The 17768-nt window shown below is 42.0% G+C and overlaps 1 protein-coding gene across 7 annotated transcripts in view; it reads right to left on the reverse strand.

Moving 5' to 3' along the window:
* LOC107107468 (protein phosphatase 1 regulatory subunit 12B-like) overlaps positions 1-17768 on the reverse strand; it is a 109387-nt gene that overhangs the window by 6869 nt on the left and 84750 nt on the right. For 4 of the 7 annotated variants that reach the window (XM_015407770.1, XM_015407769.1, XM_015407772.1 and 1 more), the window contains one exon: positions 8160-8330. The exons of the other annotated variants lie outside the window; for them this stretch is intronic. In XM_015407770.1, coding sequence (XP_015263256.1) covers positions 8196-8330 — 135 coding nt within the window. In that variant the 3' untranslated portion in view covers positions 8160-8195. Of the gene's footprint in view, positions 1-8159; positions 8331-17768 lie in introns of those variants that run through there. 7 annotated transcript variants of the gene reach the window in all.

A 17768-nucleotide genomic window follows, 5' to 3' on the forward strand; every position in this document is an offset into this window, starting at 1 on the left:
CATCCAGAAGGTGTTGAATCTTCATGAAAAGAGCAGGCAGAGGATTCTCTGCATGTGCCTTGCTGCCTGCCCTCCAGTCAGGTGCCTCTGATCTCGCTTGCTGGAGACAGGAGAAGCCAGGACCTGCCCCACACTGGTGGTTAATCCCTGCAGCTCTCTCTTTCGATCAGGAAAAAGCAGTTTGTTCCCCAGCCTTGCTGGAATATTTTCAATAATATATTTGGATAAATATGACTATTCACATAATACAATGAGTATATTATGCTATTAAAAAGTTAAATGATTTCAGTGTTTATCTTGATATCCAAACATGTGAATGTATGAGACTGTTTCTGTCCGCATGACGGAGTGAGCTCCCATCTCTAGTTCCAGCTCCTGCCAACCTAGCAGTTCGAAAGCAAGAAATTGCAAGTAGATAAATAGGTACCACTTCAGTGGGAAGGTAACAGCATTCCGTGCGCCTTGGTGTTTAGTCATGCTGGCCACATGACCACGGAAACGTCTTCGGACAGCGCTGGCTCTTCGGCTTTGAAACGGAGATGAGCACCGCAACGCTAGAGTCAGACTCGACTGGCTTTCGAGCAAGGGAACCTTTACCTTTACCTAATCCTTAGCTTACCACACAATTTGTTTCCTATTTTCAATGTTTATTTTTTTCGGCTTCTCAAATGACCAAAATTATGATACAGATGGGTAAGGTAGCATAGGGTGGAACAGTTTTTAGTTCTCTCTCTTTGGTATTGAATGTATTTGAAATTTTGCTTGTAGCAAAATAGGGGAATTATACTTTCAAATTTCATAAGCATGCCAAATAATGTCATTTTATATGAAATGATGTTATAAATGTTGCATTTTAGGTTAGCACAGTTAAATAAATTTAGGTTTTATAAGTTTAGGTTCCAATTTATCACATTTGTTTCCTCCTACTTCCCCCCAGTTTTTTTAAACTATGGTTTAAAAAATTCTTAAAACTCTACATTTTGATTCTCTTCCAAAACCTATACAGTATTCATGTTTGACAGTTTGGATACTTACAATTAGAGTGTTATTGTTAATACTTAGATACTGAGTTGCTACAAAGGGAAATTTATTTTTAACAATTGTAGTCACAGACTATTCAGGAAAAGAACCCATAATGAAATGCCTATCTGATGTCAGCATAGGCTAGCATGTATCTTTTCATATTTGCTTGAGTAGGTCTAAAATTCCAAAAATTCCAAAACACATACTAAATAATCTTCCTGCACATTAGTAGAGATGTGCATTCAGAGGAAGCCATGCTGAATATATACACATTTAAGGCCTTATCAGCATTATTTGGGCATATATTCAGCCAAATGTGATTCTCTGGTGTGTATTGGGCAGCCGAATAGATTCCCAAGTATATTTGGGATTCCTAAATATATTCAGCTCCATTATACCCTATGGGGCCATTATAGTCAATGGCAAATCTCTCCTAGGATAGAAGAGAAGAGAGTCTCAAGGCGGCTTACAAACTCCTTTCCCTTCTCCTCCCCAAAACAGACCCCCTGTAAGGTAGGTGGGGCTGAGAGAGCTCTGAGAGAACTGCTCTTTCAAGAACAGCTTTGACAGAACTATGGCTTGCCCAAGGTCATCCAGCAGCTGCAAGTGGAGGAGTGGGGAATCAAACCCGGTTCTCCCAGATTAGAGTCCACACACTTAACCACTACACCAATCACTGCAGTAGGAAGTGTGTGTGTGTTGTTAAAAGTTAAAGAGATAGACTTCCTCTGCCTTGCTGTTTACCACCATTTCTGCCTCTTTCCCACCATTTGCCCTGATTTCCAGGGCAATGGGGGGGGGGAGACCTCTGCAGCCAATCACTGCACTGCATTTGCAAACGGCATGGCATGGCATTGCATTGCAGGCTTGCAACTTTGTGAGACTGTTGCTGAAATCCAGCCGCTACCTGGCTTCCCCTGCCCCTCGCCCCTCCCCTTTGCTCAGATTGTGATGTCTGTGGCTGTGCTTGACATTGGAGCAGACATGTGGGGCACAATGCCACAATGGCACAGGGTTCTGCTGCTGGTCACTAGTAGGTTGGCTCTGCTTGGGTTCTGCTGCTGGCGACTAGTACAGTGTACTGTTTCTGCTGTCCTTGTAGAAATGCCACCCCTCAGTTTGTACTTCAGAGATTCTCATATTTGATCTTAGTTCTGTTGGCTTCTTGGCGGTGGCACTGGTTCAACTGGTGGCCTTGCAAATAATACCCACACACACACACACCACTTTTTACTGCAGAGATTCTCTGGGAGAATCTGCTGGGCTTGTTATGCTATTCTAAACATCACTATCAACATCGAGAAAACTGTATCATCATTTTACAGAAAATGTAGGACAGACATGAGATTACTTATGGCAACACATGATGCGTCACAACACTTCACATTCTATCATCAGTCCAACGGCATCCTTTCAGTAATTCTTGAAAACTGGATAGGCCCAAATGTAAGAACTGATCGGTCAGCTATGGCAGTAGTCAGAAGTGCTTCTGTTTTAAGCAGTGGAAAAGGACATGGCTGATTAACTTGCAACACGGGTGCACAATATACTCCAAATTGGTTTCCACAAAGCGATATCCAGCATCCACCAAACCATTTTCCATCAAATGAATTCACACTAACAAACAATGACTGCAGGTAACAGGATCCTTGCAAGAATAATGTAATACTACTGAAAGGAAGAGAACAATGCTTTAAATGCTATAACATTACCAAAATAAGTTTTCTGGCATTTGTGCAGAGGCCTGGTACCCTATATCCTTCTAACCACAGTATTGCAACATACAAAAGAGGTTGTTATGGTGTTAGGAGGAAAGAAGAATCTCTGAAATAAAATTTCAGTGCCAGAAATATTATTTTCAAATGACGGTGCTTTATTAGATCCCAGTGACATCATCAGATTGATAGTGGTCGAAATCTCTTTGTTCTGGGACACCAGACAATCTGTTAACCAAAGCTGAAAAAGCCACCCAGCTTTTTGAATGCCATCATCAAAATCTGAAAAATATAAACTTTCAGGGAACAACTTGGGCACTCTCAAAGACTTCCTCAAAAAATGTGTTAATGATATAAAGAAATTTGTAAGAAGGGGGAGAAGCATTGCGGGAAGCCATTGGAGGGAGGGGAGGGAGGGAATGGGGTAGACAATGGACCGAATGATTTAATTTTATATGTTATGTTCCTAAGAAAATAAAATTTTGTTTACCAAAAAAATGAAAAATAAGTCAGGACCCAAAGAACCAAAAATGGCATCTTCGGTTAGAAACAACACACATTTCTTCCAGGCTGTCCCTCCCTCAACAGATTTAGCAGACAAAGTTCTAAATCTGCTTAGATTGTTCAAAAAGGAAATGAGAGCTAAATTAAAAACAAAACAAAATAGTATGGCCCACTTGTTTAAACATTTATACCCCATCTTTCCCATAACTCAAGGGCACTTAGAACTTCCAGTTACAGTTTACCACATTGTATGAGAGGAGTGGAAAAGACACCTATGAAAGTAATGGAGAATGCAGACAAGAACGCCAGCAAAGTGAAAGTCTTTTTAAAAAATAGAAGGGGAAGGGAGGGAAACAATTCATTAAGAAAGAGGATAAGAAAAAACAAACCCCAGAGGGTGAACCCATTTTAAAGGCTCCCTCAGTTCGCGGAAGGAGATAATGAGCCAGAATTCATGCCAGAATGGCTTCCTATGGTGGCGTTGGAAAGTGATAGAGTTATTTCACAACTGAGAGGTGTGTCCACTGGGATACCAAGAATTAAGTAATTTATGGATGGTTCATTAAAAGAAACTATTACATTAAAATGGGAAAGGGGAAAGATGCTGCTTACTGTCCCAGTTAAAAACTGTAGAAAAAACCTTTTAAGAATCAGACAGCTCTTATAGCCATACCAAATTATAATTAGACAAATTACAGTTCTTTGGCATTTGCTAAGCTGAAAATGGCTTCTATATCTAAGAACTCTTAAGCTTCTTGCTGGACAAATAACATGTAAATTAGCTCAGGCAAATCAGTGATGGTTCCAATACTCTACTTCTTCTACTATCATTAGACATAAACACACAGTTTTTAATAATAAAACTTTATATATGTTCAAGTAACTCCTAAGAACCTGACCAACCTGTCCAATCCTAAACTCCGAGTAATTTCAGAGGAGGGGAATAAAAAGATTTTGTGATTTAAAAAAATCTAAAATGTGGTGAAATACTTGGACTTGATGCCTAGGGAGTTTCACAAGACATTCAAATCCCTACTCTAACTAAAGGATTCAATCAAATTTTAAATGCAGGCCAAACTTTCATTCCTGTGGGGTGGGAAGTCAGAATAATAATAATTCCAAACCTTAGAAAGATAATATTCAAATTATGTCATACAGGATGATCACATTGAACAATCAAGATGCTAAACATTTCACCTCTATATTAGCTGACAGATTAAACTATATAGCAACATACTTAAAAATCAATCAGGATTTTCCCCAAAATGACAGATATAAGATAGCATTAAGCATGTTTTAAATCATACATTTTTGTAAATCAACAATTAATTTATCTTGATACCTAAATAGTTTTTGAGAGATCGAAGTGGACTTTTTAAAAAAGCTTTAATTTTAAAATTAGATTTTGGCCTCAAATTAATTGTATTAATTACATAAAATTCCTAAACTAAAGCATGTCTAAATGGCTTAGACACTGATCCCATTTCACTTTTTTGTGGCATTAGACAGGAGTATCCTTTATTGCCGCTGCTTTTTTGCTCCATGTATAGATAGAACTTTTTTGCTCTGGCTAACAGAAACAATTAAGACATTACAGGGATCATAATTAATTAAAGGAGTTAAGACATTTAAATGATCAAAATTAATTAATAATAATAATAAATTTATGGTCACAATCCTTATGCTGATGATGTTTCAATCTTTACATCTGATGCAGAGCTCTCTCTCTCAAAATCAGGAAGTGATTAATACATTTGGCAAGGTTTTAGGGTTTAAAGTAAATTTAATCTGAGATAGACATTAAAATGAGGAACTAGACTTGTAAATTAATGAACTGGAGGTCTCTAAAATATGAAAATATCTAGGTATACATAGTAAAATAAGAATTCAATTAAAATAGCCACATGCCTGTCATGGGTGAAAGTAATTGCGTATCTTAAGGCATGGGACAAACTGTAACTCTTATGATTTGGCACTAATGAACAAGTAATCTTCCTAAGATTCATTTTCTTTTCCAACCACCATATATATGATTCTTAAACTATGTCATGGGAATAAACCTAGATGCAATAAATAGATTTTAATAGGACTGTTTCAGAGCTTCTAACTTGTCTAGTATGAATAATTCCACATTAAAAACTTTGTACATTTGTTCTGAAGCCAATGTGTAATAACACAGGAAAACTTCAAATGCAAAATATTCCATTTAGTGAATTACTTTTTTCCTTTCTAGTCAACTTGCTTAATAGTTACCACTGGCATTCCCTTTAGACTTGCAACATTAAAATCTGGTGTAAATGGTTATCATGTTAACTCATAATCCATCCCCTTTACAGATTTTTTTATCATTGTCATCCTCATTTTAAACAGCATGATACTAATTTTGACAGAATTTGGTTCAACAGAGAGGGTTGCACCTTTTGAGAATACCCTTACCAAAGCTCAATGTATTGTGGTAGTCAAAATATATCTTGGTTTAAATATCTATAAATATATAACAGGTGAGCGGTGGCACAGGGGATTTATCCTCTGGTTAAAACAGCTGAGCTGAACAGGACTGCTGTCAGTTCAAGCCCTGCACTGGTGTGAGCTGCCAGTCCTTGTCCCCAGCTCGCCGTCCACCCAGCGGTTCGAAAGCTTCAGCGAGTAGATAAAATGGGTACCACTCCTTAGAGAGAGTGGGCACACAAACCCCCCCCAGTGGGGGTTGTGTTAGCCGATCGGAGGGCCTGCGAATAAGCTCCGTAAGCCGAGGAAGATCTACGCAGTGTTGAAGAAAAAGGCTGCAATAAGCCATTCGGCCAGACGGTGGCAGTGGGGCGCTGCGACTGAGACAATGCTGACGACATCAAGTAACTCCGAAGGAGTGCTGCCGGAACACAACTGGACCTTACAGCTGACCATATTTCGACGACTGCGAAAATGTGTGCGATTTAAATGATATATGTTGCCCTCCCTTACCCCCAGCATTGTTTGTCCCATGTGAATTTCACGAGTAACTGTAAATCGCTCAGAGCCGGCAGCTCTGCATGGATTGAGCGATCAATAAATGGAAAGATTATTATTATTATATAAATTACATAACATTTAATATTAAATCTCACAGTCTATATTTCAAGTATTTTTGAATTATATTCTTTTCAATTGCCTACATTTCCTATTATTATTCCCCTTATTTAATTGTTCTAAATTGTTTCTTAATTATACAGTTTCTATACTATTGTCCAGGTCCTTTTATGATTTGCATTACGTTATATACACTTTAAAAATGTATCAGATTTTTCTAAAAATTGTTGCTTTAGTGAAACAAGTCTGTCAGAAAGTCAACTATCCCGGAACTTTGGAAGACAATGGTTAAATAGTTAAGTATGACATATCAAGTTAAAAGTCAAACAGAACAAGCAAATAAGCAAGCACCCAGAAAGCTCAAACGTCAGCAAACAGGTTAATGCTTCATTAAAAACTGTACAACTATTTTTACCTATTACACCACAGCAGGAAGTACACTTGGTTCCTTAAAAGTACAGTATGGAGACTGAAAATACCAAGTACAACTTTTAGCACTAGACATTTATTTCTGCATCGTTTATATACATGTTAATATTATTTCTTTACGATAATTTACTATTGACTCATGATTATTTATTCATGATAATCTCAGGAAGATACTAATTTAATCTTTACCTTATTTTAGTATACAGGAAGAAACCATGAATTACAAACCCAAGGAATGTTAACTGAACCCTGCACCCCTTAGAAAAATGACATATTGATCATAGGATCTCCTAGGGTTGCCAAACCCCCCGGTTTGCCAGGGGTCCCCTGTTTTTTGGGGGGTTCTACCCGCTGCCGGCCAGATGGCTGGCGGGGGAAGCCCCACCCCCAACACCCACAGCCACCCATCTCTCTCCCTTTAAGTGTGTGGAACCCGTGTTTCCTCCCAAGGTAGGAGGGAGAAGGGATCCCCCTGAGAATATTGCAGGTCCCCATTTATGTTTGCTTAATGATGCAATTAGACTTAATAAGAACTGATCCCAAGCTTGTAGTTACCCTTTAGTCCTCTAATATAGAGGTTTAATTACTTATAAAATTTACATGCCCACCTGAAAACTGCTCAAGGTTAATGTTAAAGAGACATTTCAGACATTTCATATTGAAATATTTATTACTTTTCAGTAACCCATTATTGTTTACCTGGCTTCTGTAGATAACACTACAATATTATGCTCCCACACAAATGATGAACTGGACTATGGTTTTGCATTTTCTAGTGGTCACTATGTCTCACCTTACCTTCATAGTTTGAAATAAAACCAAATACTTTAGCAATTAAAAAAAAGAGCTAAAGCTCTCTCCTCAATTAATTCTGACACAGTGGTTGTTTTTAGTGTAGCCATACTGAATCATTTAGCAGATACAGCATGCCATAAAACAGTTCAGTAATTTGCCACCTCTAATATCAAATGGGGTCACTTTCATATATTTTTAAAAGGATTCATGATGTGCTATCAGATTTACTGTCCTGCCATAAAGGCAGGATTCCTAACTTAATCAACAAAGCTGACAATTGGATTTCAGTATGTCTGCTCTATCTGTTTTGTTCATCCCTTATTGAAGGGTGTGTTTCTAAGAGGAAGTACAGCCCAAGTAGGTTGTCAACATGCTGAACAGCATTCTCTGTGGTAGAATTTGGACGGGCAAAACACATACCTTAAGGCAAATGACTGCTGTCTGCATAAGCTAAGATGTGCATCCCTGCTACAAAAACTATATATATTAAAAACAGAATTTATAATTCACAATATCTGGATAATGCTTGCTGCTACTCAAGTGTTATGTACTTCAGACAAACTTAGGAAAAGATTAGAAAGGGTGACAGAGTTTGGACAGACAATAAGAGCAAAGACCTGCCTGGAAGAGTGGAAGGAAGGAGATCAACTGAAGGGGGAGATGCTATAGCTCTTCTGATTCTGGGGGTTTGGCAGACTGCGAGAGCCGGGCCACAACCCGGGTCAAAGCCCTGTTTTCAGCCAGCAGTTGCTCATTCATCTCCCTCAAAGTGTGAATCTGTTTGAGCTGGTGAAGGTTCTGCAAAGTGAGACATGGAGGAGATAGACAAAGACAAAACACAGAGGATATAAAACAGCATAGAAATGTGAATTCAGCTGACGAGGAGACAGAAAAAAAGAGCAGCAATGAGAGATGGAGAGCAGTGAAGGCACACAAGAAGCCAGACAACATACTGAACATTAAAAGGACTGAAACGGGATCTCAAGATACTATTTCTCCTAATGCTTAAGTTTACCAACATTTCACATTTAGTAAGACAGGTTGAAATATTCATATATTCTAATAGAATGCACTAAAAGTTATACTGTACTGATATTGAGCCCTGACCTGGATGGCTGAGGCAACCCTGATCCTGTCAGATTTTGGAAGCCAAGCAGGGTCAGTCCCGGTCAGTATTTGGACGTGAGGTCACCAAGGAATACCAGAGTTGCTACACAGAGGCAAGCAATGGCAAATCACCTCTGAATGTCTCTTGCCTTGAAAACCCTACAGGCTGCGACCTGATGGCAAACCAATTGACCAAACAAAACATATTGTTTTGAAAAACATCTGCAGGGCACACATGGATTATAAGTCTCTTCATATGACCCAAATTCTGGCCAAAGCACTTTTTATATTGTATACAAGGGATATCATATAAGGTGAAGCTGATTGCTTTTAAAAACTAGCGAGATCATTAACAGAATAATCCACGGGGGGGGGGATCAGAATAGGGAGCCAACTGACTCCTAGGCCAGCGTAACTCAGATGCAGGCCAGTGTAAGGGATGTTTACACCAATTCAGGGCATGAGCAGTGAGGCGCCCTTCCACCAGCAAAGCTGCACTGCAGCCGCATGCCGGTGGAGTGACAGCTTGAACCCCTGTGCCAGCGGAAATGTTAGTGTGCCGGGGGCATGTCGGCAGCAAGTCAGCTCCCAAAGTAGTTTCAGTGTGCAAAAGCCCCCCAAAGCAGGTTGCCATTGCAGCCTACTGGCGGCCATGGTAACTCCCAATTTACTCCCCCCAACCAGCTGCAACCTCATGAATCCAAGCAGCTCAGGATGCCAACCAAGTATGCAATGAATCAGCACACCCCCACCAGCCCCACCCTTCCCTGGCACCCACTAACTGCCCACCGGTGTGCTGGGGGCATGTCGCCAGCAAGTCAGCTCCCAAAGTAGTTTCAGCGTGGGAAAGCCCCCCAGAGCAGGGTGCCATTGCAGCCTACTGGCAGCCATGGTAACTCCCAATTTACTCCCCCCACCCAGCTGCAGCCATGCCCTCATGAATCCAAGCAGCTCGGGATGCCAACCAAGTATGCACTGAATCAGCACACCCCCACCAGCCCCGCCCTTCCCTGGCACCCACTAACTGCCCACCCTGCCCTACAAATGGTTCTAGGAGGTCGCCCCATGATTCCAGAGGTATGGCATGTGTATGGAATGCTATCTGACAGCTCCCTGCAGTGTTGTCAGACTCCTGGGCTAGTTATTCTCAACAACACTCTCTTTGGCAATGATGTTTATTGAGTTATAAACAAGGTCCAGGTCATAACAGTTCCATGTCAGTTCTGAAGGTTTTTCACTCCCCCTCACCTAAGGAATCCCCCTCCCCCAGCAACCATGGCAAACAGAGCAGGGCGATGTTTGACAGGTCTGGACTTACGGCTAGTGCACATATAACTCGGTGGTGGGCAAAACACAGACAGGGCACCTAGCACTGATGGGCAAGCACTTGTGGGGGAATACACCACCAAGAGAGCAAAGTCCACACTTCATGGCTGAGCTCTCCCAGATTTCAGCCCCACAGGTATAGCAGCTCATCTGCTGAAATCCCAAGGGGCAGCCATGCAGGAACAGGTAAACAAGGCACACCTTACCCAAACCCCATTCCCCCCTCCCCAGCCAACAACAGTGGCATCGAGCTGAACTGGACACAGTGTCTCCTGCTCCTGAACCCAGCAGCCGGAGGGGGGGCAGTAGCACTCCCACAGATGTACATGAACCCCATGCACCAGGCAGTTTGGTGCATCGGGGCCACCCAAGGCAGCTGCCAGGGGAGGGGGTTGAAGGTGGCACCAGTGCGGCATGCTGAGCCAGTTGGCAGTGCTCCTCCTGCACAAAATGCACTGGTGACTGGGAAGTTCTTCCAACCTGAGTGCCAAGTGATCCCACCTGACGGCCTAACCCTTCCCTTGCAGGTGCAGAATGCCCTGTCGCTGCTCACAAAGTGTGTCTCCAGAAAAACAGGTTCTGACAGGATGCTGAATGAGGTGTGAGTGGTCTGGAGTCTGTCACCTGGGGGGGTCCCCCTTGCAGCAGCAGAGTCTGTGGTGGCCAAATGCCCAACTGGCTACAACAAGGAACATCATTGGCTGCTCTACCGTGTGTTTTCCCCACATGCAGGTGCCAATTCAACAGGGACAGCCATCACCCCATCCGTGGAGGTGAAATCCCACCATGTGCCCTCTCTGCAGTAGAAGTCGGTCCTCAGGAGCATGCAGACACATCCAGGCTCCAGGCCCTTCCCTTCCCATGACCATTGGGAAAGCACCCCTATCACCAAAGGACCAAATGGGATTCTTACCACTTCAGCCCCTTGACAGGTCCCCAGGCATGAGGCCCTGTCTGGCACAGTGCATCCTGCCCATCCTCACCTCCAGAGTGGATTTGGTCAGTTTCAGAGGGCAGAGCCTTGCCAGAGCCATCCTCACCCCAGCCAGCCCAGTGAATATTTGGCTATGCAAATGAGGGGCTCAAATGGCAAACAGCAGCAGCTGCTGGGCAATGTTGCCCGCTGAGAGCACAAGCGATGGGCGCTGCATACAATATGCTCATTGCCCTTCCAGTTGGCCCCCCAGCTGCATGCCAACCATGAGGGTAAAAGAGAGGGGAGCCTGGCCCCTTGCCTGGTCCCTGGGCACAGGGCCCATGTCTGGCACAGCCCATTGCACCCATCCTTTTTTCCATGTGGGTGAGAATTCAGTAGGAGTGGCTGGAAAGCCCTCAAGAATGGTGGAAAGCCTTTTCCAGAGGGCAGCAATAGATGGAAGAATTGGCAACTTTTGTGATGGTGGCTGCCAGGTACCTGGAGGGGCTTCATGCTGTAGCGAAGGATGCAGGTAAGGGATGGAGCACATTGAGAAGCTTCTGGGGGACCTCTTGGAGACTTTCTGGGGCTCCCCAGCACCCCGACCCCTCCTCCTGCTGTGCCTCCAGCGTGGGTGGCATGTGGGTTGGTATGGGGACACCCCTGACCATGTTTGCAGCTGTATGGCTGTTGTCAGTGGTGAGTGGGGTGCACCCTTCACATTCATGTTATTGTCACCCTCTGGGGCCCTGTGCACTCTGTATGCAGAGCCCCATCATGGGGTGCCCATGGGGTGAAAAGTGGCTGGGGCTTGTGACAGGAACTGGTCTCTTTAAGGGTGTGGGTGCTCCTGGAGCCTGCCTGTCTGCTGACAGACACTGGACTTGGCCTCCTCATGATTCCCATTGGTCCTGCCTGCCCTATCTATCATGCTGCCTGTGCCTTGCAACAACATCAGAACAGAATGCTGCAACGAATTGCCATGAATGCCACTGCGGCAGCAGCTGGCAACTGTTTTGGGGCAACTTTTTTCCCATTCAGCCGCTGTGTAACTATCTCCTTAGGGAGGTGACTGGTGGTGCTGCAGCAACGCCGTGGCCAGCCACCATAGCAGAGGCACAACAAAGGATTGGTCAGTCACTCCACTATCCTTCTCTTTACACCATGTGCTAGTACTTGCAGTGGCAAAGGGAAGTTAACCTGCGCAAGTTTAACAATGTTCTATATTCTTCTACAATGGTCTACTTTGGAAAATGGTCAGAATGATTTGTTCTAAGTGATTCAAGCCAATTTAGGGGATGTTACCGGGGCACACAGACTTTAGTTTACAGGTGGGTCAATTTTTTCTATCATAAAATAGAACAAAGTCCTACATTAATGTCAAATGATTAAAAATGACAATTTGTAACTTAAACTACAATAAAAAATAGGCTGATGACTTTTACTTCCTTTAAAAAGATTCAGATCTATGAGATCTAGCATAACACTAGAAATCCACAACAAAAAATACAATTGGTATGTAGTACATGTGTATGTAGTACCTAGCCCATGTTGGAAAAATTAACTGATAAAATTAGACTAGCAAAAAATCTTGAGCATGGATATTTTTTAATGCTGTCTGGAATCCATTTATACTTTTTGCAAGCCAACACTCAACAACTCTTTCATCCTTAATTTAGTACTTGGAGCTTACAGAAATATGCAAATTTATTTTTTTTAAAAATGCATGTATAGTTGATAAAGTTCCTAAGAGATCTTGTTAAAACTGTAAAACTAAACATAACAATAATTATAAACATTGCTTATTTTTTTGTATTTGCCTTTTTGTTTGGTTCCCTTGTATTATTACTGTAAGGCTATGTGTATTTGTTGAGTAATGCCGTCTGGAACACGTCTAAGCCTACAGCTGAACAAAATCCCCATCAGCTGCAAACGTGTGCGACTTAAAAGATTTATATGTTGTCCTCCTTTACCCCTATGAATCATTGTTAGTCCCGTGTGAATATGTGTAACTGTAAAACGCTCAGAGCCAGCAGCAGGATTGAGCGATTAATAAATTGAAAGATATTATATTATTATTAACTGAGTTATATAATATAACAATATAAAGAGTTAGACAGCAAAAGACAACAGTTTCTGAAGGAAAAAACTTTAACATATGTCTTTCAATATAGTGACAGAAACTGGAACAAAAGGCATAGGCAGGTCATACAACGAATACACAGCTGAAAATAGCTCTGCTGGAAAACTGCACTAGATAAGCTGCCTACGGCAATGGACAAAGGACAACTCAAAGGACAAGATGTTATATTTTGGATCTCATGACAGATTTTTGCAGACAGAATGGGGGTGATTTTCATCAGTTCCCGCCACTCCAGAGTTCCAATGTCCATGGTGTTCTTAGGGGCCTCCCTTATCTCCAGAGCAACATCTGGAGGGGGCATTTCAGAAGGAAGGAGTAGGAGAAGCAGGGAAGTTATACTCCATGGTTGGAAATCCCTTTCCACTTGTGAAAATTCTCTGTAGAGATACCCCATTCATTGGCTTGAATCCCACAAACAGTTGTTGGGGGAAGAATCTTGCTATCCAATTTGCAAACACTCTGCAAGATACAGGCAACACGCCAATACCCATATGGCATCTCCTCACTCCCTGACTGTAAAACACCCCTAAAAGCTGGTATGCTTGACTTAGGTTGCATTAATTCAGATGCTCAGGGAAGTTATGTTGCATAATAACAGACCCAAACAAGAAGCTGAATGCATCATCATGTGTTTCAGAAAACAGCACAGTATAATCTGATAACATCCCACATGTCAATACTTTAAAAGGCTTAATTACTGAAAATTCCAGCTGATTAAGCATGTATGACTGAGCTGTTTGTCTCTATTAAGCTGAGAAGTACAGCAATCAAGCAATCCTGAGAGCTTAGCAGAACTGTTTGTGTTAAATATCAGGTTCAGCCTTTCATGTCTTCTTCCAAGTGAGCTGCTGACAGCAAGGGAAAAAAGTTCGCACACAGCAGGGCAAGAATGTACTTTCAAATGGAAGTTTCTGGACAACTAATAAGCCAAAGTGCAACAACAGCTCAGCAAAGACCAACCCAGGGTGTGTACAATATTTGCTTTATTAGCACAAGGTGACTTTTGGCTATAAAAAGAAGCTATTGACAGATATGGCATGTGATGCATGAAATGGGTGTCAGTTCAGAGAATTAGACATGCTGAGAATGGCCTGTACTATGACTGCCACAAACACAGAGTTGACAGGCCCATAAAGGATACTGCATTTATTTTAACAGCTGCTTCAAATGGGAAACCACTGGGGAGAATATAATGAGATTACACAAACTAGTACTGCCTTAAAAACAGAGCCATAGAACTATTTTCCATACATGTATATTTCAGAGGGTGAAATGTTGCCCATTATGGTATAACACGACAATATTTATAAATATTACAGTGCATTATTCTTCTCCCACTGTTGTGACGCAAGAATTTTGGCTTGTCATACCTATATTTGATCCCACTTCGGGGCAACTAGGCAGATTTCGCATTTTCCCTCTTATTTCACGAACAAGATAGAATCAAGCTTAGCTCTTCTGAATTTGAATTCTTTTAGGCTCCTCATAAATTCTCATTAAGACATTTTAACATGACCTTGAAAAAGGCAATAACGCATCTTGGGTTCCAACTATTGCTTCATTGGGGGTGTGTCAAAATGTCAGCCTCTCCCTTTCAACTAAGTATCAGAGTCAGGGCACAAGATGGATTCTAACTTTAGCTTTTGAAAGGTGTCTTTTAAAGAGATAAATTGAAACCCAAATGGGGCTTGACTTCAAAGAATTATCACACTCCGTAAAAACATCTGAAGCTCCTTTACAGGGCAACAGAAAACTGTGACCATCTCCAGTGAGGCAGGAAATAGCTTTCATCACTGCCTCAATTTCAGAGGTTCAGTAGCTCCTGTTCTTCAAGCACAGACATTTCTTCTTTTTCAAAGCAATGAAGCCAAGTTCTACCTGGTTCCCAATACAAAAGGGAAATAAACTCACAAGAAATGGACAATAGGAAATAAATGCACACAGAAACATGTCATGTACTGAACTATCATAGCACTATGAAGTCAGTGTAATGTTTTCAAGAGCGGCACATGAGATAGCAAGAAGGCAACAATTCCCCAAAACAGATAAGACAGAAAAACAGCAAAGTCAAAGGAGGACTTTAAAGGGGGACAATCAATGCTTTAACTACTCAGAAAGCTTTGCTCTAGGTCTCAAATGACAAAAAGCCTAAATGGGGTCCTGATAAAACTACAAGCTTGACAGATTTTTGTGGACTAGTTTTGTGAGAATGAGACTTTTTCCTTGCCTCAGGTGTTGGCTTTTACCATTGTTAAATCTAGTTACACACTGTAGGTTGGGACATTTATATATTGCTGATGAAACAGCTATTTAAAACTTTACCCACCAATGTTTTACTTGCTATTGTTGTAACATTATTTACTGCTGCAGGTTTTATTGGATTTTTATTCATTTATGTATATTTGTATATTGACTGTATATATTACAATGCCTTGGATGCTTTATGAATATGAGGTAATATATACTAACCTACATAAATTCATTTGATACTATTCTACCAATGGATCCCCCCCGCCCCCCGGCTTCTTCACGCAATAGCCTGAAGTTAGGAAGGGGGCCGTAGTCTGCTGCAGCCAAAATGCCTAACAGTGTAACCCTATGAAGAGTTACTCCAGGAAAAGCTGAGCTCACTGAAGTAAGTTGTTATAGACAAGAGTAACTGCAGAAAATCGAAATGTAAGAGACTTATTAATAGCACCTTAAATATTAACAAAGTAAAATTTCATGAGCCACAGCCTACTTGGGTGCACTGCTTGCATAGTGGGCATGGACTTCCAAAAGCTTGCTCAACAATACATTCAACTGTTTTTAAGGTGTCACAAAATGTTATTTTGGGAGAGATACAGTTACAGAACATCAATAATGCCACACAAAGAAACCTCACACCATGTTACTTCCTTATACAAATGATGACTGTAAATTTTGACCTATCCTGCACTTCAGAGAAAAAGAGCACCCTTGCAAAGCTAATTCAGTTGAACACCAACAGGAATAATGCTGTAAGGCAAAAGGTAGCTACAACCAAGCGAGGTCTGAAGAAAAACCAACCAGAACAGTGTAGAGCTTGAATGGGGAGCTTTCCTCTTGTTCTGTCTGTGCAGGAGTGTGTAAGGGGTGGATTCCTGCCAATTTCTCCTCCTCCTTCATCCAGCCTACCCATGCACCCCATGATGTTCCTGAGTAGGGATGGGCATGAACTGGCTGACAAACTAAAGTTTGTCACAAATTGTAGCCTGCAAAGTGATGTTGGCAAACTGAAGAGCTGCCACGAACATCTACAAATTTTGAAGCAGTTCATGAAGAGCAAGACGCAGGAGCTTAAATGGCTCCAAGCCATTTCACCCCCTCCTTTCTACTCTTCAAGAAAAACAGCAGAGCCGCACAGCTGTTTGGTTTAAATGGCCATTTAAACCACTGCTTTTTGCTTCCTGCAAAAAGCGGCAGGGAGCAGAAAGCAAAAGTTTAAATGGCTCTGAGCCATTTAACCCCTTGCTTTCTGATTGCCACCAAAAGCCATGGCAAGTAGAAAGCTGGGGGTGAAATGGCTGGGACGCATTTCACCCTCTGCTATTGTGCTTGCTGCCAAAAGCTGTGGCGAGCAGAGGAATGCTAAGGGAAGGGAAAGCAGCAAAGATCTCATCTAAGAATTGGTCCTGCTTTGTTGAGTTGGATCCAAGCAGTTGTTTAACAGCTGCATAGGAGAAATAACATTTTGCCCAAGTATTCCCCCACACAAGGCCCGAGGTGTTGCTGCCAGATTGTTTATTTATAATCTACTAAGTAGCCTTTAGTTACAAAACTGCATGATTCCCACAATTAATATGCATTAATCATGTGCATGTCTTGCGTGTGTAAGTAAATGCTACATTCACATAACCTGAGGAATCTTGATTGCAGCATTACGAGATGATCATACGTAGTGATACCCAAGTATGAAAGATCATCCCATTACCATCTATGTTACAATCACCAGGGAAAAAGTTATTTTGTTTAAATTAGCTGAAAATTAATGATGTTTCTTCACAAATGTAGCCAAACCACCAGGAATAAGAACTGGATAATATGCAATGCCCCCAAAAGATGTTACAATTTATGTAATAAGGGTTAGCCTGGTGGAAAACTGTGCTTTGACTTACAGAGTTGTGCCCTTGTGTGAGGACCAGTATGCACACTGCACCTTATTTTTATGATCAGAAGTCAAGAAGCAACTGCTGAGTTTACTAGGGCTTGACAACACTGGATAGGGTGATGTCTTGCAACAAAAAAACCAAAAAACCCTTTATCATATGAATAGAAAAACAGGTTGCTTACCTGTAACTGATGATCTTCAAGTGGTCATCTGTACATTCACACCATGGGATCTAGTGCGCACGCGCTGGATCGATTGGCATTGTAGCAAGTTCTTTAACGGATTTTCGCACCCAGTCCCTCAGGCATGCGCAGGAACCCCACCGCGCATGCCCAGAGGGGTGGGCGCGGACATACCACTAGTTCCACAGTTACAGGTAAGCAACCTGTTTATCTTCAACGTGTTCTCTGTGCTTCACACCCATGGGAGATTAGTGAGCAGTGGCCTACCTGGAGGAGGGTGCTGGCAGGTCCTTACTGCGTCGCCGAAGATAGAATGTGACGTCCCATGTTGGTATTAGAGTTCCTATGGACGTCCAGGGCGTAATGCCTTATGAAGGTGTTAGGCGTGGCCTGGGTAGCAGTCTTGCAGATGTCCATCAGGGGTACTCCCTGG

This window comes from Gekko japonicus, unplaced genomic scaffold, assembly GCF_001447785.1.
Source record: "Gekko japonicus isolate JY-2015 unplaced genomic scaffold, Gekko_japonicus_V1.1 scaffold2690, whole genome shotgun sequence".
Lineage (NCBI taxonomy): Eukaryota > Metazoa > Chordata > Lepidosauria > Squamata > Gekkonidae > Gekko > Gekko japonicus.